At 39.4% G+C, this 23307-nt stretch overlaps 1 protein-coding gene, 1 long non-coding RNA gene and 1 other non-coding gene across 4 annotated transcripts; 1 reads left to right on the top strand and 2 right to left on the bottom strand.

The window, feature by feature from the left end:
• Positions 1–1280: 1280 nt before the first annotated feature.
• On the bottom strand, positions 1281–1365 carry TRNAM-CAU (transfer RNA methionine (anticodon CAU)). The gene is given in 2 exon segments: positions 1281–1316; positions 1328–1365. It is a non-coding gene; the product is annotated as a tRNA-Met (tRNA).
• A 4103-nt stretch (positions 1366–5468) lies between these two features.
• Positions 5469–8632, bottom strand: LOC126618333 (uncharacterized). Its single transcript, XR_007621657.1, has 2 exons — positions 8540–8632; positions 5469–5781 (listed from the first exon to the last, which is right to left on the bottom strand). It is a non-coding gene; the product is annotated as an uncharacterized LOC126618333 (long non-coding RNA).
• Positions 8633–13711: 5079 nt separating this feature from the next.
• Positions 13712–19172, top strand: LOC126618065 (NAC domain-containing protein 5-like). Of its 2 annotated transcripts, none has more exons than XM_050286173.1 (6): positions 13712–14114; positions 14723–14991; positions 17402–17548; positions 17650–17943; positions 18135–18560; positions 18656–19172. In XM_050286173.1, exons 1-6 carry the CDS (start codon positions 13925–13927, stop codon positions 18929–18931), a joined length of 1602 nt encoding a protein of 533 aa, XP_050142130.1. In that variant the 5' UTR covers positions 13712–13924; the 3' UTR covers positions 18932–19172. The 2 variants fall into 2 exon arrangements, with proteins under 2 accessions (XP_050142130.1, XP_050142121.1); XM_050286164.1 differs by lacking the exons at positions 13712–14114; positions 14723–14991 and adding exons at positions 15549–16007; positions 16622–16890.
• The last annotated feature ends 4135 nt before the right edge of the window (positions 19173–23307 follow it).

Here is a 23307-nt window from a genome sequence, read left to right as displayed (position 1 = left end):
GATATATATGCTAATCTTCTCTTTATGCTAGTTATAGTTAGATGTCGGGGACAATAAGTACCTCTTGGTTGTGGTTGACTAGGTCTACAAGGACAATAATATATGTTATTCATACAAAATAAACAAGTGTGATATCGGTTGTGTTAATGACTTCCGTCCTTAAGGTACTTTCCTATTATAATTATACTTATTAAAATGCTAAACTTGACTCTGATACCACATTCGCACAGCAATTCCCGGTTAAATAGTCGGATGACCATGATAACAACTAGACATAAAACCTTGCACATGGAACTCGACATGTTTCAGCATGATGGCCATTTACAGTACAAGTATAAGGCCTTAATGGCTGAATTAAGAGGTACGAAGAACTTAGAGGTACCTTGGTTAATGTCCAGTTATTTGTATGACAAACATTCAACTATAACAGAATGCTCGAACAAAGTATGATCGTCAGTTTAGCATGTTAATAATATAACTTCAATAGTGTTTTCATGTTTTGAACTATAAGTCTAATTAAACAAACACACTAAAGAAAGAAAAGAAAACTTACTTAAGACTTGGAGATTGCTTGAATATGTACACTTGAACTTTTATTGATATATAAAATGTTTACAAAGATAATTGTTTACAAGAAAGTGTTTACAAGGAAGTGTTTACAAGAATGCTATAAAAGGCTACCGGGTGAAGATGGTGTGAGTATATGGTGAGAGTAGGGTGTTCAGGTGTTGAGATGTCGAGAGATATGTTCTGCCAGGGAGGAAAAGCTCCCTTATATACAAATCCTAAAATAGAATAACGTTCTAAATATTTACAACTTTTTGGATAGTGACAATACACTGTTTTTGAAACCTGCCAGCACTGTTTTTGAAACCTGCCAGCACTGTTTTTGAAACCTGCCAGCACTGTTTTTGAAACCTGGCTTTCTTGTCTTTGCTTGAATGTCATGTGAATCTATGTTGTCTTGGTTGCTACAATGTTTGCCACATTTTCTTTTCCGTGTCAATGTTTTCTAAAAATGTCAATTTCCTTTTTCTTCTTTTGGATGTATGTTTTGGTGAAACCATATGAACTTTGCAGAATACTTTGGATGTATTCTTTGGTGAAACCACATGAACTTTGTAGAATACTCCAATCTTGTACGGATGTTTAAAGGGTATGATCGGCATTTTTAAAAACTTTTGCTCTGATGATTAAAAAAAAAGTTTTTTGGGGTTTTTGGTTAGTTTTTCATTAAAACTTAGAATGTTTTGTATAATCGCAAAAAGAAAAAAAAGAAATGGGGTGAGAGAGGCTCGAACTCTCGACCTCAGGATAACTCAGAAGCTATGAGACCTACGCGCTAGCCAACTGCGCCACCACCCCGCTGTTGTTCAAGGTCTGTTGATATTCTAAAAGTACATACAATTACACAAAATGGGCCATTTACCACCTATATGTCTTGGTCCACAGCTGCACAACCCACCTCAAAAATTTTGCTTGGTGAAAAACGGTTTGAAGGAGAGCTGGATTACCATTCAAATTTGATGCTTAGAGAAAGATTAAAGCAACCTTCCTAGGCACATTTACCGAATAATACTGTGGTTTATATCTTTATGTATAACGAATAATACTGTGGTTTATATCTTTATGTATAACACTCGGGCATTGAGAACTTAACAATCAGTACTCAAAATACTCATTTATTACGTGGATCAATAATTTTGCGACATTTGTCTCTTGTTATGTGAATAACCAAATGTCTATCTTCTTCCTTAGAGAAATTTTTCAGGATACCGGGTACCCAACCTGACCTGGAGTACCAAGCCAACTACAGGCAGGCATGTGGCCTGCTTTCTTTTTCAATTAAAACAATTTCTGTGACTTCCAAAACGGTGGGCTCGATAACTGAGAAGATAACGGCCGTCGTGGCCTCTGCACAGATCTTCTCAATTCCCTTTAGCTTTTTGCTCGATTTGTTTTTTTTTGTTTTTTGAGCTGGGTTTTTCACAATTTCAAACATTCATGCATTTATGCATAGTATGAATGTTTTGGGCTTTAAGAGGAATACATGGCGGCAGATTGCAATGACTTTTTAAGAAAATGCAATTTATTTTCCTTTAATTTCTCAACTGATTGGTATTCTTCGTCAGCGGTAGCTTGACAGAGTTTCTCTGATTCAGAGAGGAAGAAGCCGGTGAGGCTTTTTATTCCGATGATGTCGTCGGGATTTGGGGTGGGTCCAATGATGCCATCGACGGTGGAAAGGAAAGAGGTGGTGAATGCTTGACGTTTGTCGGAAGTTTTCTTGGTTTTGGATTACGTGTTCATATGTATTTAAAGAAAAAATGTTAATAGTCATGCATCCATCTCTTATTGCTCGGGTACACCAGCTATCAATCTTATGTGGAGTTCCCGGCTCCTTGAAAAATTTCTCCTTCCTTCATGGGAGATCTGGTCAATCCCTCGCCTCCTTCAGCTTTTGCCTTTGTTCCCCATCGACCCAACCTCGTCAGCTTCGTCATTCCCACTCGTCTCTACCATCGACTCCACCCCCTATCCGTCCCGTTATTTCTCATGGCAGCCATGTCAGTGGGGGAGGAAGGTGACAGCGAATCATGAAATGGTTTCATGGAAGGTTTTGTATCGATTGACATGGAAGAAGATGAGGCTGATCATATTTGCAACGACACGGATAAGAGAAAACTAAAAAAATGGATGTTTGGTTATGAGTACAAAGTGGAATTAGTGTTTGGTTATAAATTTAAATGAACAGATGTTGTAATATTATTGAGTCATTGTAATAGGTCAGTATATATTGGGTACTGAATGATGTATACCCAAACTGAAGTATTGTCCTACCTTTATTATGTGGAATTAATCCTATCATCTATGAAGTATACACTTAGGCCTCGTTTGGCAGGTCGGACTGTACTGACTATTTCTGTCGGATAGGATAAATAGTCTCCGGATAGTACTGACTAAATTAGTCGGGCGTTTGGTGCAGTATCGGACTATTGACCGTATTATTTATACTGTGTTTGGTATTATATCGGATAGGATAATCAAACTTAAAATAAAATTAAAAAAAAAAACAAAAATAATCTCTTTTCCCAGATCTCTCCGCCGCAACCCCCAAATCCCTCCCTCTCTCCATTCTTCTTCTTCGTCTGCTCCGCCATTTTCAGCACCACCATCGACAACTCCAGCTACAACTTCTCCAAATCCTCCACCTTCTCCTCCGTCGCCTCCCTTAAAACCCCCAAATCTACAACCTCTCTGAGATCCGCTCCGCGACCTCCAACTTCCTCCCCCACCACCGCCTCTCCTCCTCTTCCTGGCGCTGCTCCATCCGCGCCGAAGACGCCGTCGTCTTCCAGGGCAAGTCCCGCAACCCGAAGAACCCGAGCTACACCGTCCTGTCGTCGTGGCTTTCCCGGATGCAGATCGCTACCGACCTCGCCCACGGCCTCGATTACATCCACCACTGCTCTGGCCTCGACTCTACATTCGTCCACAACCACATCAAGAGCTCCAACATCATCGTCTCCGAGTAGGACCACCTCGTGCTGGGCGCCAAAATCTGCCACTTCGGTACGGCAAAGCTGAAAATGGCAGAGTTGATCGAGTTCGAGAAGGCGAGAGAGAAGGCGAGAGAGAGGGGGTCAAGTTCGAGAAGGCGAGAGAGAGGGCGAGAGAGAGGGGGTCGAGTTCGAGCGGAGAGGAAGGAGAGCGAGGCCGACTAAATTATACCGTGAATTTGGACGGTATAAGCAGTCGGGTAAGCGCCGGATAAAAAACGTGGGCCCGGATTATTTAATCTGGTGCCTATTTAATCCAAACGGCACCAAACACCGTACACCGTATTATTAGTACTATCCGGTGCCCTATACGGTGTGCCAAATAGGGCCTTATGATATTATGGATTAAGTGAAAAATGGGAACAAAAAGGTGTGAATGAATGGTACAATATTTATATATGTGAGGTGGGGTAGTCAGTAGTGTACCAGAAGACTACCTGCTGAGGAAGTGCTTGAGACTTGCTGAGGAAGTATTGGATATCTCCATCCTCCAATCACAAAATTCAAATATATTTCTATAAAGAGGGAGGAAAGAAAGGGATTAAACTTGGATAAGGGCACTCTAGATCACATTATGTGCCTCGAATCTCATGTATTTAATCTCATTTGATCTCACATTGAGATGTCTTAGTAGAGAGTAAATGACATCTGAGATGAAAACCAACCAACCCTGGCAATGCCAATTGCAATAGAATCCGGAAAGGTGACGAAATGGAGGAGGATTATTTCAAAGCCAAAGTTTGTAGTTTTATACTTTCACATGTGTTGCTTTGCTCCTAAAATTTTTGTCTCATTTTTAGCTTTAAATACACAGTAAACTGCCGATTTGGTCACTGATTATTATCTGAGTGAAATTAAGTCTCTAAACTATTTTTTCGATAAAATAAATCTTTAAACTCATTAAAAAACCTACTAACTTCATCTCTATTATAAAGATTCGAATCTATTTTATTTAATTTTATGTTCATTTAAGTCATGTTACTTGCATGCGATACATTTTAAAAGGTAATATCGTCATTTTCTGATGGTTGAGTTTTTTGGCTCGTTTTTACGTTATCGAGAAATGTAAAAGGCTTAGTCCGGTGAACTATTAGTATTAGTGAAGCTTCAAGGACTATAGGAGTGTACACATCAATGCAGTTTTGAAGAATTGAAATAATGGATGACCAACTTGAACTTGATATTTCTTAGTACTTTAAACTCACACCCTTTCTATATGTTGCTTTAGAACTCAATTTTTAAGAAAAATATATAAGCTGTTGTTTCTCCATATATTCCTTCAGTACATGGAACCTATATATATATACAAAAAGATAAAGTATATGTTGCAAGTTTGATAGAATCAGGGACCTGAAAACCTTAAAGAACCAAAACAGACGAAATCAAAAAGTAAATATTCAAAACGGAACAAAATAATGAATGCGGACCTGATCATCTTCTCTATTCAAAGAAGGAATTCCATCTAATTATTTAATGTGAGAAGCTTTCTCACGTTTCAAAGGTTAGTGAAGGAGATTACTCCTTATCAAAAGATAAGGTTAAAAATCAATTTAGGTTATATACATATAATGGTTGTAATAAACCAAAATATAAAACCACAACGGACAAATACATAGCAATTAAAATATTTAAATAAAAACATACTTACTCCAACAAATCATTTCTATTATTGATAAATGATAAGAAGATTCTCAAAAGTAGATTTCTCTATAAACTCTTTGTCATCTCATGTTTTTTTTACAGTATTTTATAATATTGAAACAAAAATTAATGTTAAACTCTAAAGTGACAAAGGGACCATGAAAAATTTCACTTTAAGAAAATTTCCTTAGCATTTTTATCATTATTATTTGATTTTGGATTTGTGAGAAATGCTAAAGAAACTCTCTCAAAGTAGAACTTTTCACATACTTCCAACCACTTCACAATTTTATAGTAATTCTTGTGCCAAATTTATAGAACATGTTGGTACCACACATATTGGGCCTCATACTTTGATACATTGGGCCTCATTACCCAGTCCATATGATTATATAAAAGGAGGAGCCCCTTATTCTATAAAAGGGGACTCCTCTCCCCTCACAAATGGGACAGAGAAAACACAACAGAGGGCAATACCCTCACAAACACAACAACACTCTCTTTCTCCGCGGGACTCCCCCTCACCCTTGTAATCCATATATACAGTCAGAAATACAATCAGTGTGGACGTAGCCCAAATCTTGGGGTGAACCACGATACATCTTGTGTTATTTACATTTCTTGCAGATTCACGGTCGGATTTACATTGTTCCAAAACCTCCGGTTTTGTGCATCAACATTTGGCGCCGTCTGTGGGAAATGATACGAAAAGTTGTGTCGGTTCTCTTTCATTTTTTCATCTCCGTCGTGAATCTGCAAAACCTAAGAAACCAAACACCTACCGAGGGATTGAAGAACACACTGCTTTCTCTCTCTGTCCCTCTCATCATCTCTCTTTTACAACTACTTTCTCTCTCTCCATGTAAAAGTTTCTCTCTCTAGAAAGCTGTTATTCTTGTTAATTTGGCTTTCTGTTTTCTTTGTTTGGTCTGGTTTAGATAGAGAGAGAGAGGAGAGAGAGGAGAGGGATGAGAGATATAGTGTGTGTGTGTGTGTGTCTGATCGTTGAGAGGGAGATTCGGGTAGATTGCCGGGTAGTTGAGGGGGAGGGGGTGAGTGAATGAATGGGAATTCCGGTGGGGTTTGCTAGAGTGACGGCCAGGTGGTGGTGGTGATGTTGCTAACGACGACTTAACTTACTGTCTCTCTCTCACCGGCGACGGAGCCATGGACTTTGATGCCGGAATTCCCATGTCTCGAGCTGCCGCGCCAGTCATTGACGATCGCTCACTGTCAGCCTCCTTGACCCAAGAAAGAAGAAGAAGCAAGCAAGAACCAGGGAGAAAAGGCGAGCGAGATGTCGTCTTCAGACGATGAGGGTTTAGGGGAGGAGTACCTCTTCAAGATCGACGACGACTTTGTGACGGAGACAATCAGCATAGGCGAGACTTCGGCGAAGAGGATTGCCATTGGCTGTGGCCACACCAACGAGGGCCTGTTCTCGGAGCAGCTGGGCTTCTCGGACTCGACGACGGCTCACTCTCGTTTCCATCCCAACTCAAGTAGCATGTCATTTTCCTACTGCCTCATGGATCACAACTTCGACTAGTCATTTTCCCACTCGCTGCTCCGTCCCAATGCCGTTACAGCTCCGTCACGCCGCAACTCTCAGCTGTACACGTTCCACTCTCTCGGTCTGACCGGACTCAGCGTCGCTGACCTGGATGCTTGACCCGGAAATTGCAGGACTGACAAAGGTTGGCCAGCTACTTGAGATGAAGGGAAAAAAGCTTTTGGGTTCCAAATACAAAGATCCCATCTCTTTAGCAAGATAAGATCTTTTTCTTTATTATTTTATTACTTTATCATTATTTTGATAAGATACTTTTGCTTTACAGTATGCATATTAGAGACCACATTATTTCTTTCATGGCTGTCATGACGTTCCACTGCTTGTGCAATAGCAACAGCTTGACGAGACCACATTATTATTAAATAGTTTATTATTTAATCATTCGTGAACTAATTTATTATTTAATAGTTTATTATTATTTTGTGTTGGTGGACGCTTTACAGTATGCATATTCTTTGAGGAGACCACATCATTTCTATCACACTTATATTTTAATGCATAGTTAGCAATATATTATTTGCTTTCATGATCTGTGTGCATATAGTGCGGCACTTCACAATATCTGCTTTTCCACTACTACTGTGTACTGATTATGTCGGGTCACGACGCATACACATCATTACTACTATCATTATTTTACTGTTATACAAATTGCATTACTACCTAAACGAACGGGGTGACATGTTATAATAATATGTTTTACATTATTATTAATGATTTATCACATGACTATTTTCCATAACATGTGACAAGTCTGACCAAATTACACCTTTTATTATTTGAATGTTAAGGTGACATAATTTTGGTGGTTCATGGCACAGACTTTGTTGATCAACATTGTTGCTGATTAAAGAAGCATACCGATACTATTGATCAGCCTATAGATCACTGAGCCACATGCTTATGGTGACAAAGATTTAGTCTAACAATGATCTCTTGTCGGACCAGACACCCACTTGCTCGGACATTTGCTTATTGGGACACCTATGTGCCTGGACCCAACTCGATGACCCTACAGATAGCCCCAACTCGATGACCCTACGTATGGCCTTGACTCAAAGACCCGACTTGCGGACCCGATCTGCGAATCCGACACATAGACCCAATATTCGAACCCGACAAGCAGACCCGAATCATGTCTAGAATCAACTCATACTGAGTGCATGTCGACATAAAGTAGATACTTGCAATGAGGAATACCACGAGCCGAGTCACCTCGTAGCGAGCATAGCCTCTAGCCGAGCCGCCTTGCAACGAGCATCGACTCCAGCCGAGCAAACGCTTCGCCGCGAGCATAACCTCTAGCCGAGCAGCCTCGCAACGAGCATCGCCTCCAACCAAGCAGTCTCGTAACGTGTGATACCTCTAGCCGAGTATTGCTTTATGTTGAGCATTGCCTTGGGTTGAGTACTAATTCAAGACATCTAGCCACTTCGGCCCGTACATAGATTGGATTTGAAGTCTCCAGCCAAAAGACTCTCTTGACTGAAGACTTGGGGGACTACTGTTGGTACCACACATATTGGGCCTCATACTTTGATATATTGGGCCTCATTACCCAGCCCATATGATTATGTAAAAGGAGGAGCCCCTTATTCTATAAAAGGGGACTCCTCTCCCCTCACAAATGGGACAGAGAAAACCCAACAGAGGGCAATACCCTCACAAACATAACAACACTCTCTTTTTCCGGGCGACTCCCCCTCACCCTTGTAATCCATACATACAGTTAGAGAAATACAATCAGTGTGGACGTAACCCAAACCTTGGGGTGAACCACGATACATCTTGTGTTATTTACATTTCTTGCAGATTCACGGTCGGATTTACGTTGTTCCAAGACCTTCAGTTTTGTGTATCAACAGAACATGATGCAAAATATGAGATGATAGAAAGTTCAAAGCCCACTTTTAAGAGAATTTACCTATACCATTACTCTTGGATTTGTAATTCAAGGAGTAGGATTCTTTCCCATCTTTTTTTCCCTCCCCTTCCCTTTACTCCCCTCCTAATTGAACAGTCACAGTTATGCCATGTCAACATCTTATATTAATTTTTTACAGCAAAAAAAAGATAAAATAAGAGAATATGAAAGAAGAGGATGGAAGTAGGGGTGGGCACGGTGCGGTTTTACCCCTAAACCGGAACCGGAAAATATTAACGGTTCGGTTCGGTGCGGTTCCGCTTAAATTTATTACTAGAACCTTACGGTTCGGTCTACACCGGTTCCGATTCGGTTCTTGCCGGTTTACGGTTTCGAATATTAAATTATTTGAACACCAAATCATCATGCATTCAAATACATCTCCAGACTACTAAATATGCTAAATATGAGACAAGATAATTAATCAAGTACAATTAAGTTCAACTAACCTGGAACTGTAGAAGATAATTAATCAAACAGTAGAAGACAAGAGTGTGCAGATGCCCTCCGCTCCAAAATTTCACGAAAAGCTTCAAATGGGAAACAATAGAAGATAATTAATCAAACATCTGTACGCTTCAAATTGAAAGTGGACACAAAATCTTTATTTAAAAGGACAGAAGGTTTAAGCATGATATACATGATACGCCCTCCCAAGATGAAATGAGAACGATAGATTAGGTCTCAATCGTCTATTTGCGAATGGGCTAAGTAATGTATATGCCTCAATGCCACTGTACAGGGAGGACATCCATTCAATCAAAATGACCCCAATTAGACAATTACGTTATACTACTTTTCATTTTATATTATTTCTGTTGTGGGGGTACTTTTAGTTCTTAGCTTCCTCAATTTGCATTATAATAGAAAAAAATAACATTACTTATTTCAATTCAACCATATAGTCCATGACTCCATGTAAGAGCCAATATCATACACCTCCAAAGAGCCACAACTTTCTTGTTACCTCCCCAAGAACAGAGCATTATATTCCAACAAAAGATAATAATCTCAAGGGCAAGCCTGAAAATACCAAACATCCTCAAAACCAAGACTGTCTTATGAAAGAACAATGTCGAGAGAGGTGCCCATCTCTAATGTGGAGATGAGAAATACATAATCTTTTGTTCTTTTAGTAGGAAACAAGAACTTATTACCAAATAGAACTCGTAAAAAATAAAATACAAGATATCAACCACAAGAGAAAAACAAAAACCAAGGTCCAAAATCATAAACATAAATCCTATGAAACCCAAGTGTTCGTTCGATAAGCACAGAAAAAAAACAATAAAAATCATAATCAAACATCTGCACACATCCAATTGAAAGTGCAACCTAAAGGCTGTTGTGTTTGGCTCATATAATTATGAGTTGGCAACCATTTCCTCTCAACTTTGTGGACTTTGGAAGCATGTTTTGTGGAAGCATGTTTTGTGGACTTTGGAAACATGACCCCGTAAACTTTGTTTTTTGGTGGTTGACATAATTGATGGTGCATGTCTATAAGTGAAGGCATTTTTCATACACAAAGAGAAGTGAGCTTGCCGATTGTGAAGAAAGTGAGTGTGCATCTGGAAAACACAAAGAAGAGAAAAATATAGAGTGAGAGTGAGAAACTCTTGGGGAGAGTGAGTCTCTTAGTAAAATTATGTGAGGGTACAAGGGGTTGGGGTTATGTTGATTTAACTCAATTGTATCTTGTACTAGTTATTCTCATAGTGAAGAGCAATATCTCTTGGAGGACGTAGGCAGGTTTTTGCCGAACCTCGTAAATCTCTCAGTGTCTTTATTTCTTGTATTTTATTCTGTTCAACTGAGTGTGAATATGGTGAGGTTGTAATCTGAATCTTGTTTCCGCACTAACGAACGGGCCAAGGCACAACAATTGGTATCAGAGCTTTGTTGGAAGCTTTGGTTCATTGACGGTTCATATTTTTTATTCACCATGATGACTACAAACATGTCATTTTCAGTTGAGAAGTTTAATGGGAAATGCAGTTTTACTCTTTGGCAGATGAGAGTAAAGGATGTCTTGACTCAACAAGGCTTGGCTAGAGCTTTGAAGGGAAAAGATGGGAAGCCTCAAGAAATGACAGATGACCAGTGGGAGGAGCTGGAGGCGCGTTGTGTTAGCACGATTCGACACTGTATAGCTGATAACATTATCAATAATGTTATGGATGAAGATTCTGCGCCTGCACTTTGGGAGAAGTTGGAAAAACTCTATATTGCTAAGAGTTTGACCAACAAGTTGCATTTGAAGCGGAAACTGTACAAGCTGAAGATGGATGAAGGTGGGAATCTCATGGACCACATGAATGAGTTCAACGGATACTTGGATCAATTGCGGAAAGTTGATGTTAAGGTTGAGGAAGAAGACAAAGCCCTCTTACTTCTTACCTCACTTCCAGATTCGTATGAAAATCTTGTGACAACCTTACTGCATGGAAAAGATACAGTAAGTTTGGAGCAGGTGCAAGCTTCTTTGGTGTCTTATGATACACAAAAGAAGAAGACCATTGTTGATGGTGGGCACGAGACTGCTTTAGCTGTTCAAGGTTGGAATCGTGGAAGAAATTTGGGAGAAGGATCTGAGAGAGACAACAGGTTCAAATCCGGTTCCGGAGGCAAAGGTCTACAATGCTACAACTGCAAAGAATTCGGGCATAAAAAGAAAAATTGTCCTTTGAGAAAAAGAAAGGATGATCTTGGTCTGGGTTGTAGCAATTTTGTGGCGGAAGACTTGAAGTATGCCCTCTAGGTACTCGAAGCAACACTTCTCCTGGTGATGTTTAGTCTCAAGTGTTACAGGGATTTTGCAACATGTGGAGCTATGGGATTCACAGGTGATGAGATGATCATGAGGTAGGAGGAAGTGTGGGAATTTTGTCTGGCTCGATGGGTTGTTACTGGAAACGGGCGCACTGACGAGTTTCCAGGTTGCAGACAATGAATAGGAGGAAAACCTGCTGGAGGAGACGAGGATGTGTCGAGATCCTGTCTGAAGCTAAATGGTGATTTTTAGCTTGCAGCAGCTGCACATGCATTGGCAGTGACTGAATCAGGAACAGGACCAACGAGGTTGATTCAGGGTGTGTATGCTGGTACGTAAGGCCAATGGACATTGGTGATGGGTGCAAGGATTTTTGCACAGTATATTCGCCAAGGTGGAGATTGTTGTGTTTGGCTCATATAATTATGAGTTGGCAACCATTTCCTCTCAACTTTGTGGACTTTGGAAGCATGTTTTGTGGAAGCATGTTTTGTGGACTTTGGAAACATGACCCCGTAAACTTTGTTTTTTGGTGGTTGACATAATTGATGGTGCATGTCTATAAGTGAAGGCATTTTTCATACACAAAGAGAAGTGAGCTTGCCGATTGTGAAGAAAGTGGGTGTGCATCCGGAAAACACAAAGAAGAGAAAAATATAGAGTGAGAGTGAGAAACTCTTGGGGAGAGTGAGTCTCTTAGTAAAATTCTGTGAGGGTACAAGGGGTTGGGGTTTGGGTTATGTTGATTTAACTCAAGTGTATCTTGTACTAGTTATTCTCATAGTGAAGAGCAATATCTCTTGGAGGACGTAGGCAGGTTTTTGCCGAACCTCGTAAATCTCTCAGTGTCTTTATTTCTTGTATTTTATTCTGTTCAACTGAGTGTGAATATGGTGAGGTTGTAATCTGAATCTCGTTTCCGCACTAACGAACGGGCCAAGGCACAACAAAGGCTTTCTTCTAGTTGATTGACCAGAAATGCTGATACACAACTCCTACAACCTTATTATTTTCCAGTTCCATGTCTACTCCAAGTCCTAAACTAGATTTCTTAAGAAAATCGTGTTCCTGCCCTCCCACTCCCCAGATGTTAGCACTTCTTACAACCTAAACCAAGGAAATAAAATAAATTCTTTTCAAAATCAAAGTAATTATAGTTCTGAGGAAGCATATGCCAATATTACACGGGGTCATGAAAGCTTAAAAAAAAAACCCAAACCTTGAAAAACAAAAGCTCAATGAGCTATACCGTTCTTGAAGATCCTTTCACGAGAAGCTAAGATATCACTCTGCGTGGAAGCCATGGGAGCACCTGAATCGACAACGCAATCAATCACCATTCACCAATCCGAAAACAAAGTTTCAAGAAATGATCGAACCTGATAATTCGGATGCAATGCGGTGGGGACTGAAGTGGGGAAGGTGAGTGAAGCAAGAGGTCCTCCGCAGCATGCAAAGAAGTGAATGCTTTAGAGACTTGACGAAGGGGTGTAGAGAGAGAATATGAGAAAAGATAGAGAAAATACCAAGGATGGAGGACGGAGGACGAAGCTGTCGCGGAGGAGGGATGACGAGGGTCGTCGCAAAGAGCCGCGAGTGAGGTGGGCGGCGACTTGGCAGAGTGAAGAAGCCTACAGGAATGGAAGTCTAAAAGTGTGAAATGGGCGATGACTGATGAGGCCGTGAGTGAGGATGAGGGTGGGATTCACTGCTTTGCAACTTGGTGAAACTAATTTTTCAAACTAACCTATTATATCATGACATGTGTGCATATATATAATTAGTTAATTTATTATTAATAAAACAGTTCGGTTCGGTTCCGGTCGGTTCCAGTTCATTTGAAACTGGAACCAAACCGGTTTGAAACGGTCCGGTTCGGTTTTTGACTCAAAGTTGACTTTTCCGGTCAACACGGTTCTTTTCGGTTTTTTTTCATACGGTTCGATTCGGTTTTGCGGTTTGACGGTTTTTATGCCCACCCCTAGATAGAAGGGGATGAAAATAGAAGGGAAGAGAATTCTATTCCATAATTTAATGTAGGAAAAGGACCCGGAACTTTTGACAGATTTTATGACTTGGGGCAGATTCCAAAATGTAAAATATTCTAAAAGCTAAACTTCCCAGAAAAGTTTCAAAAAAAAAAAAAAAAAACTTCCCAGAAAAGGAAAACGAACTTCCAAGAGGGGTTTGATCAAAAGGACAAAATATAATAATTAAAGAGAAAAAAAAAACGCGTGGCATGTCTGCAGGGGCTGGTGCTGATTTTTCAGCAGCCAAGTCCCGTTCCTCCTTAAAAGCAGAGTTTAACATCTTCTTCCATTAAGCAGAAAAGCAACAACCGAAAACCGAACACTTTGATCAAACCCAAGTCAGTTTCAGTACTCTTTCTCCTGTGTTTCTAATCCTATACAAACCCACCCACCCAGATTCCGATTCTTCTTCATCAACGATAGATGGCTGCCAATGGAATCCACTTCACCAGAGTTGGTGACGTGTTGTTGCCAGTGGGATTCCGATTCCGCCCCGCAGAAGAAGAGCTGATCCGCTATTACTTGCAGATGAAGCTCGAGGGAATGGATTACGTTTTCAGCCACGTCATCTGTGAAATCAATATCTGCGACCACGAGCCAAGGGACTTGCCTGGTAATTATTTTCAAAACCCAGGTCTTATATTTTCATTATTTTTCTTAGTTCACTGTGTCTGATAATCTGAATTTGCCATTGGGTGTTTGTGTTTAATCCAAATGTAAATTAATTACCAAACCCAGTTCTTAATTTTTTTTATTTTAATTTTGCTGAAATTTTTTGTAAAATCTTTGAATTTGCAGTTCAATGAGTCTGACACTCCGTTTATGCAATTGCGTTTAGTCCAAATGTAACTTTATTATCAAACCCAGTTCTTAAAAAATTCAATCTTTTTATTTATTTTTTTATGAGAATTTTACTGAAACTTTTCAATTTGCAGTTCAATGAGTTTGAATCTCTGTTTACTGTTTAGGAAATTGGGTTTAATCCTAATGCAACTTATTACCAATCCCAGTTCTTAATTAAAAGTTTTCTTTTTTGGGTGACAATTGTACGAAGGCCAGTGATTTCTGCACTCTTCTGTGAGTTGGAAAAATTATAAAATGTTCATTTTTGAGGTGTAAACAGCTGAAAATGCAGTGCGAAAAACGCTACCCCTTTCCTTGAATGAGTCTGATAATCTTTATATGCAATTGGGTTTGAACCAAATGTTGTGTTTTATGCAGGGCTTTCACTCGTAAAGTGGGATGATCAAGAATGGTACTTGTTCAGCACTTACAAAAAAAACAGCAAAAACCAGATCGTGAGGGCGACGAAGGAAGGCTTCTGGAAGGTCACTGGTGAGCGAAAACAGGTCAAGACTGAAGACAAAAGAAGTGTCATCGGTGAAAAAAGGATTCTAACTTTTAAGCAAGGTCGTGTTCGGAATCCCCAAAAGACCGACTGGGTTATGCATGAGTATTACATCCCCCAAACCAATCCTAATGATAATCAGGTCACCATTCTTGTTCTCTTTTTTTGGGGTTATTGTTTCCAAATAACTATATCGGAATGCTACCGACCTTTTCAATCAGACTTTTTCGATCTACCTTATTTAGTCTCTTTTCCATCTTACACATCTCCAACGGAGGTAGTGACTAAATTAGCAACTTACACTGTATACTTATAGGGTAATTGCTACTTTTTCAAGTTATAAATTAAGTCTCGCAATATATTTCTATCCAAAACTATTTGTTCAGTAAAGAGTTTGAAAATAAAATTTAAACCCACAATTATGATAAAGTTAAGACATTTTCCAAAAATAAAAATGCAACTTTTATTATCTATTTGTATCATATTTTTAATTGAGATGAAACTTACATTGTTAACGAACCCACCTTTACTAAAAAGATGATATAAATAATAGTAAAAATAAATACTCAATGCAGTATTAATAATTGGTATGAAAATTTTAGTACCATAATCGTATCGAACCCATTCCTAAGTATTATTCTTGAAAAGAAAATTTGCTCAACTCGTTTGGAGATGCTGACATGATCCCTCGCTTCTCAGTGAGTTCCCAGGAAACGGACCCAGCCATACAGCAAGCGGTCCCACACGTAGGACTCCTTAGCTTCCCACCAAACGCCACGACAACAAAAATTCCACGTCCCATGAAAAAGCAGAAGCAGAAGTTTAATATGTTCTTCCATTAAGCAAAAAGCACCCGCTGAAAGCCGAAGACTTAGATCAAACCCCAAGTCAATGTCCTTACTGTTTCTCCAGTGTTTCTAATCCTATACAAACCCACCCAGATTCCGATTCTCCTTCATGAAAGATAGATGGCTGCCAATAGAAACCGCTTCACCAGAGCAGGTGACCTGTCGGTGCCAGTGGGATTCCGGTTCCGCCCCACAGAAGAAGAGCTGATCGACTATTACTTGCAGATGAAGCTCGAGGGTGAGGATTACCTTGTCAGCGAGGTCATCCGTGAAATCAATATCTGCAACCACGAGCCAAGGGACTTGCCTGGTAATTGTTTTCCAAACCCAGGTGTTAAATTTTCATTAGTTTTCTTAGTTCAATGAGTCTGACAATCTGTATTCTCCATTGGGTTTTTGGGTTTAATCCAAAGGTAAATTAATTACCAAACGCAGTTCTTAAATTTTGTTTTTTAAAATTTTCTGAAAATTTTAGTAAAAACTTTGAATTTGCAGTTCAATGAGTCTGACACTCTGTTTATGCAATTGGGTTTAGTCCAAATGTAACTTTATTATCAAACCCAGTTCTTAAAAATTTCGATCTTTTTATTTGTTTTTTATGAGAATTTTACTAAAACTTTTCAATTTGCAGTTCACTGAGTTTGAGTCTCTGTTTACTGTTTAAGAGATTGGGTTTAATCCTAAAGTAACTTATTACCAATCCCAGTTCTTAATTAAAAGTTATCTTTGTCGGGTGACAATTTTACGAAGGCTAGTGAGTTTAGCACTCTGCACTCTTCTGTGAGTTTGAAAAATTATAAAATGTTCAGGTTTGAAGTGTAAACAGCTGAAAATGCCGTGCGAAAAACGCTACTCCTTTTCTTGAATGAGTCTGATAATCTTTATATGCAATTGGGTTTGAACCAAATGTTGTGTTTTATGCAGGGCTTTCACTCATAAAGTCGGATGATCAAGAATGGTACTTCTTCAGCACTTACAAAAAAAACAGCAAAAACCAGACCGAAAGGGCGACGAAGGAAGGCTTTTGGAAGAGCACTGGTCCCCAAAAACTGGTCAAGACTCAAGACAAAAGAACTATCATCGGTAAAAAAAGGATTCTAACTTTTCAACGAGGTCGTGTTCGTAATTCCAAAAAGACCGACTGGGTTATGCATGAGTATTACATCCCTCAAACCAATCCTAATGCTAATCAGGTCACCATTCTTGTTCTTTTTTGGGGTTATTGTTTCTGAATAATGTTATCGATATGATGTATAATTTGCAGCACTGTTTAACAATTTTTATGAGGTAAGTTCTAAACTGGAGGCTTGAGGAGTTTTCGTTGTGAAACCGAAGCCTATTTGGTTTGGTTCGAAGGGTTTTTGGTTTTGAAATGATTGAATGGATCAAAATCGAAACCCCTTTGAGCCAAATTGGTTTTAACATAAATGTGCAAAGGTTAATGATTTGTGTTTTTTTTTTCTTGAACGAACGATATTATCTACACTAGGGGATAATGGAGGGGGCTAAGCCTCATAATAGGCTAGCAATAACGTGGTTTAAATTCGCATTTGGCGAGTAATTGAACCTAAAACCTCTCACTTACAAGTGAAGAGGAATACCACTAGACCGTAGTACTAAGTGGCCTTTTGGTTTGGAACCCTTGTTTAATTTTGTGTTGCTGCCACTGCATTACATGATTTGTTTTGCAACTTAATTGTGCAGAGGGATTTCGTTCTCTGTTGCATAAAGAAGAAATCAGGTGGGAATGTGGATGCTGCAAACTGTGATGAAGGTGAATCTGGTACATGCAACAATGAATCTGATTTCGAAAATCAACTGCTACTAGCACCTGGTATGGATATTGAAGAGGTGAGAATGTTGAACACGAATGCTGATTAACGTCTTCGTATATATAAACGGTGCAAAAGAAACTGATTTAAAACCTTGCTAAATTATGGTTCACATTGTAGGAGCGTACTCAGCAACAACAAAGCATGGACTATTTTGAGAGGGAAAAGGTTCGTATGCTTGCAAGTGACCCTGGTAATAATGATTACCATGGGTTACAATCTGCATTTGGAGCTGATGGACCGGATGATACGTTCGAAGAGTTCTTATGTTCAGTTATTGTTGACGGGAATCAGGATGAAACAACTCATGCTAACATCTTCAACGACTCCACTCCGCCACAGCCAATTATGAGGGTGTATTTTGAGGATGAAGCATTAAGCAGTGACACAGACCCAGAAGTACTACTTGCACAGGTAACCCAAAAAAAAAAAAAAAGAAAAAGAAAAAAAACACGTTTCCCATATAATAGAAGCTTAAAATATATATTGTTTCGGTGTGTTGGTAGTTTTCACTGGCAAACGCTAAAACTTTGCTCAACTTTTTGGTGCTGGAGGCTTTGGAAACACATTCATGTTTTTAGACTCTTTTTTTTTTCTTTTTTCAGGAAATGAGTTTACAAATGCTTAGTGAGCCACCAGTTGATTCGAGCCACTTCAGAAGACAGGAAGGTGTTATGCTTTACCAGACACAGGCTGCTTCCTCTGTCAATGTAGTACCTAAACCTCAGACTGATCGTCTTCAAGTAGTCACTGATGAACATTCTGGTACACATCGTCAATTAGTTAATGACAAGCATTCTGGTACACATCAAAGAACAAGCAGGCCGCAACGTGAATCAAGACACAATAATGCCTTAAACGTAAAGAATGCTTCCTCTGTGGATGTAGATGCAGAATTACGTCAGATTAAATGTATTCGATTAGCCCCTGACGAATACTATAACAATGAAAGAACACGTGGAAGAACATATCCAACAAGTACCCTCGAAGCACTAAGCAAACAGAAAGAATTAAAACAGCAGCAAAGCAAGGTGAGTGAGAGAACCCAAAACTGCAGCACGTAGAATGTGAATAATGATTCTTTGTAGAGGCTATTTCCACAACTTAATTTGGTTTATTTTTGCAGGCGAAAGAAGTTGCAGAGCGTCGAGCTGCTGTTGATTTTCCCCCGAAGAAGACCTCTGTAACAAAGTCTAACAAAGAAGCAGATGTGGCTCAAGGCAATAATGCAGAAAAGGGTCTGAAGCAGACGCAGAACGCAACAACCGCCGGCAATTGGAAGGACTGTTTCATTTCATGGGAGACATCCCCTCCATTAACAAGTCCCCCATCGGTGTACCTTTTCAACATGGTTGTAGTTGTAGGCTTCTGCGTTTTAGTTTTATACGGGCAGTGGTGCTAGAGGGGTTCTTTCGCCAGAAAATGGGTTAGTTTTTGTTGTCTGTCACACAATGAGTAATGCCATACTATCTGGTTACTTATTGCTCCTCTAAAATGTGGGAGTACCAGCCACAGTTTGCAGTGATGAAGTGTTTATATTTGGTATAGCCTATGGAGTTGACTTTTTTTCTTTTTCTACGGACCAGATGTAATAATGGATGGCTAGTCCTGTAATCTCAATATAATATATTGTTTTTACCTAATCATTTAGGAACCAGGTGTCACGCCCCGATCCCAACATACGTCGGAAATCGACATGTGACAAGGAAATAAAGTTCGTTGAATACGGTATAAGTTACGGAATGAAATATTTTAACCGATAAACCAAAATAATATGAAGGTGGCTAAGTTCTCCACAAAATATTTACAAATATGTACATTGCAAAAAGAAGCATAATCTTTGCTTTACTAAGAACAAGTTTGAGATGCTCAAAAGAAAGTCCCAAAGATAAAATACAAGATAGGTTATAAGGGTAACCTAGCACTCCAAATCTCTGATAACTGTACCGCTACCCCACCTACGAACCTCTCGAAGCTACTCAGACTTGTTACCTGTAAGATCAGTGCCTACACCATCATAATGGTGCACCGGGTAAACAACAACCTGGATAAGCTACGAAGCTAGTGTGAGCGACACATAAAACAAAGTATATGATACTAACAATAAAATCAACCATCATTCACAATTTATAAACCTTGAATATAAATCATTCATAAGAAATTGCTACCAAACCTTCAAGCTCCGAAGGAGTCACACATACATCCAACGAGTTTTCCAAATCAAAACTCAGAGTTCTCAAAGCCACATTCACAAATACATTCAAAACCTGAGTTAGAGTGATGTCGTTCGGCTGAAGCCTACACAAGTAACCAAATAGGAAGTGGCCCCCCAAAGTGGATCAACCAAGCAGAGCCACCCCTGAGAAAATAATCAAATAGGTAGTGACCCCCCAATGCGGATTAACCAAGCAAAGTCACCCCTGAGAAAATAACCCAATAGGTAGTGACCCCCCAATGCGGATTAACCAAGTAGAGTCACTCCTATAACTATTGGAAAGTGATCACCCAATGCGGATTAACCAAGCATGATTACCTTTAAATGTGTATGGCCATACCTAGGATATAAGGATCGCCCAACGCGGATTAACCAAGCGCGATCCACAAATAGTATGGTCCCCTAACGCGGATTAACCAAGCAGGACCATTGCTACGTGGTACAGACTTAGTGTCACCTAACCCCATGACACTAGGGTAATGGTACTTTACAATCCATCATTTTTATCAAACCATCAAATGTATATTCCAAAACACAATCCATCATTTTTATCCACCATCAAATATATATTCCAAAACACAATCCATCATTTTTTTTTATCAAACTATCAAATATCCAAAACACAATCCATCATTTTTTATCAAACTATCAAATATATATTCCAAAACACAATCCATCAATAGTTCAAATATCCAAGTCACCTAATGTTTCATAAGTAGATAGACGGTAACTTAATAGCAACAATTATTTAGCATCAGAACTATTTTAAGAATCCATGGTGTAACCACAAAGTTTATTAGCACAAAAGATTTCAAAGCAATAACCATATCACATAGATTAGAATCACTCACTTGAGATCCACACTAATGCACTCAAACACGAGAGTCAAGGAATCACGTTCTATCACCGCCTAACAAGGTACAAGCCACATTTAGATTTCCTTCGATAATTCACATACTTGAAAATTCTCATATATCTCCCACAACAACATTTAATGAGGAATCGAACCGTCATTCTAAGGTAGGGTCCATGATCTTACGTCACTTATTCCGTAAGATCCAATCATTAGATTTTCACTTGGAAGTCACTAAGGTCCTTAAACAATATCTACCATAGCATACTAAAATTGGTGTCAATACACTGTAAGATCATCAATTGTTAGAATAATCAAGTGGTGGACCTTATCGATAAAATACTCAACCAACAACATTTTCATAAATCGAATGTCACACACCAGAAAATTTGACTTTCTCCAAAAATTCTCAAATTTTACAGGAATGAAGATTTCAATGAGTAGAGTAAACTTTATACCTGTGCCCGAGTCCAATTTGGCCAGGAAGGCCTTCAAATTGGCTCGCACCCAACGAAACCCGAAGGTGGGTGTTCTTCAATTCGGCTTCCTTGGTGTTCCAATGCCCCAACCACCAGTTGGGTCTTGTTCTTGGGTCCAAGTGAAGTTGATTAAGGGTGATGGTGAATGGTGATACTCTCTGGAATGATAATTCGTCGTCGAGAACCCTCGGGTTCTCCTATGGAGTTCTACATGAAATAGACCTTAAAAGCCCTTGATTTTTGGTAAAGAGGAAAGGGACAAGATATTTAAGCAAGTTGCAGGTGAAGGAGATAGGAGAATCAGTTGAGAATAGGAGGAATTGGCCGGTTTGAAATTGGTTGGTGGAGCTCAAGCCTCACGGTTTCACAAATAGGCGGGGGGAAAAGAAAAGTGGCCCTTCCTTTCTTTCCAAATGGGTCATTTCATACCCTTTTAAAAAATAATCTAACAGGTTCCCTCTTTTCTATTTTTTTTCTACTAACTTAACTTAACCTTTAACCCATGATTCCCACAATCTATAGTTCACAATTTCAAACGTCCGTAACTATACCGTTATAATTCGGACTCGCAAACGGCTTTTGCCTATGTGTTCGTGGGTTCGAGATCTATTTAAAAACACTAGTTGTAACTTAGAAATATCAACGAACGATAAAGATTGATTATGAAACTTCCAACTCAAAAACTTATCAATTACTAAACTTATAATTAGTGGAATTAAAATTAACTAATAAATATAACGTAATCGTGAAATACGAATTTAAAATTCGAGATATGTAATGAATGGTGAAATTCCAGGGATGGGATTTCACACCCTTCCCCCCTTTAAAAGAGTTTAGTCCCCTAAACTTAACGCACCTAAGTCAAATAGATGGGGATAATGTTGGCGCATCTCAACCTCTGGTTCCCAAGTTGACTCCTCCACACCATGATTATTCCATAACACATAAACCAATGAAATAGTCTTGGTGCGGAGAGCTTTCTCTCTCCGATCAATAATTTCAACGGGGTACTCCTCATAAGTGAGATTTTCCTTAACCTGAATAGGCTAATAAGAAATGACATGAGAAGAATCACTACGATACCTCTGGAGTGAGGATACATGGAACACTGGGTGAATGTGAGACAACTTTGGAGGTAGTGCAAGGCGATAGGCAACTTTGCCCACTCTCTCCAATACCTCAAATGGTCCAATAAACCTTGGACTAAGCTTCCCTTTACGTCCAAATCTAAAAACGCCTTTCATAGGTGAAACCCGTAGGAAAACATATTCTCCAGTATCGAATGTTACCTCACGTCTATGGGGATTAGCATAACTCTGTTGTCTACTCTGAGCAGCTAATAAATGCGCGCATATCATATAAATCTTTTTTGCAGCAATCTGAATTAACTCTGGTCCCAATAATTGATACTCTCCTACCTTGTCCCAATATAAAGGAGACCTACACTTCCTCCCATAAAGTGCTTCATATGGTGCCATCTGAATACTAGCCTGATAACTGTTATTATAAGCAAGTTTAATCAAAGATAAATGTTTATCCTAACTACCTTTTAAATCAAGTATGCAAGCTTGGAGCATATCTTCCAAAGTCTGAATTGTGCGCTTTGACTGGCCATCAATTTGAGGATGAAAAGCTGTGCTAAAACTCAACTTAGTTCCCATAAATTTATGAAGGTTACCCTAAAAGCGAGAAGTGAAACGAGGATCACGATCGAAAATGATGGATACCGGGACTCCATGCAACTTAATAATCACATCTAAAAATAATCTGGCGAGTTGCTCAAGAGTATAAGTTTTCTTAACAACAATAAAGTGAGCAGATTTCGTCAATCGATCGACGATCACCCAAATGGAATCATGTCCCTCATGAGTACTCGGTAAGCCTGTCACAAAATCCATGGTAATGTGCTCCCACTTCTATTCAGGAATAAGGAGTGATTGAAGTAAGCTCGCAGGCTGCTGATGTTTCGCCTTAACTTGTTGACAAGTCAAGCAATGAGCGACGAACTCGGCAATCTCTCTTTTCATATTTCCCCACCAGAAACTCTCACAAAGATCTTGATACATTTTTGTACTCCCAGGGTGAACGAAAAAATGGGAAGTATGAGCCTTCTCCATGACCTCTTTTCGTAGGTTTCTGACATTCGGAACACAAAGTCGAGTCCCGAAACGAAGTACACCACTGTCAGAAATGGTAAAATCGGACCGAGTACCTGATCGTACTTCATCCAT

Source organism: Malus sylvestris, chromosome 1, assembly GCF_916048215.2.
Source record: "Malus sylvestris chromosome 1, drMalSylv7.2, whole genome shotgun sequence".
Taxonomy (NCBI): Eukaryota; Viridiplantae; Streptophyta; class Magnoliopsida; order Rosales; family Rosaceae; genus Malus; species Malus sylvestris.
This window is presented reverse-complemented; position numbering and strand designations above follow the sequence as displayed.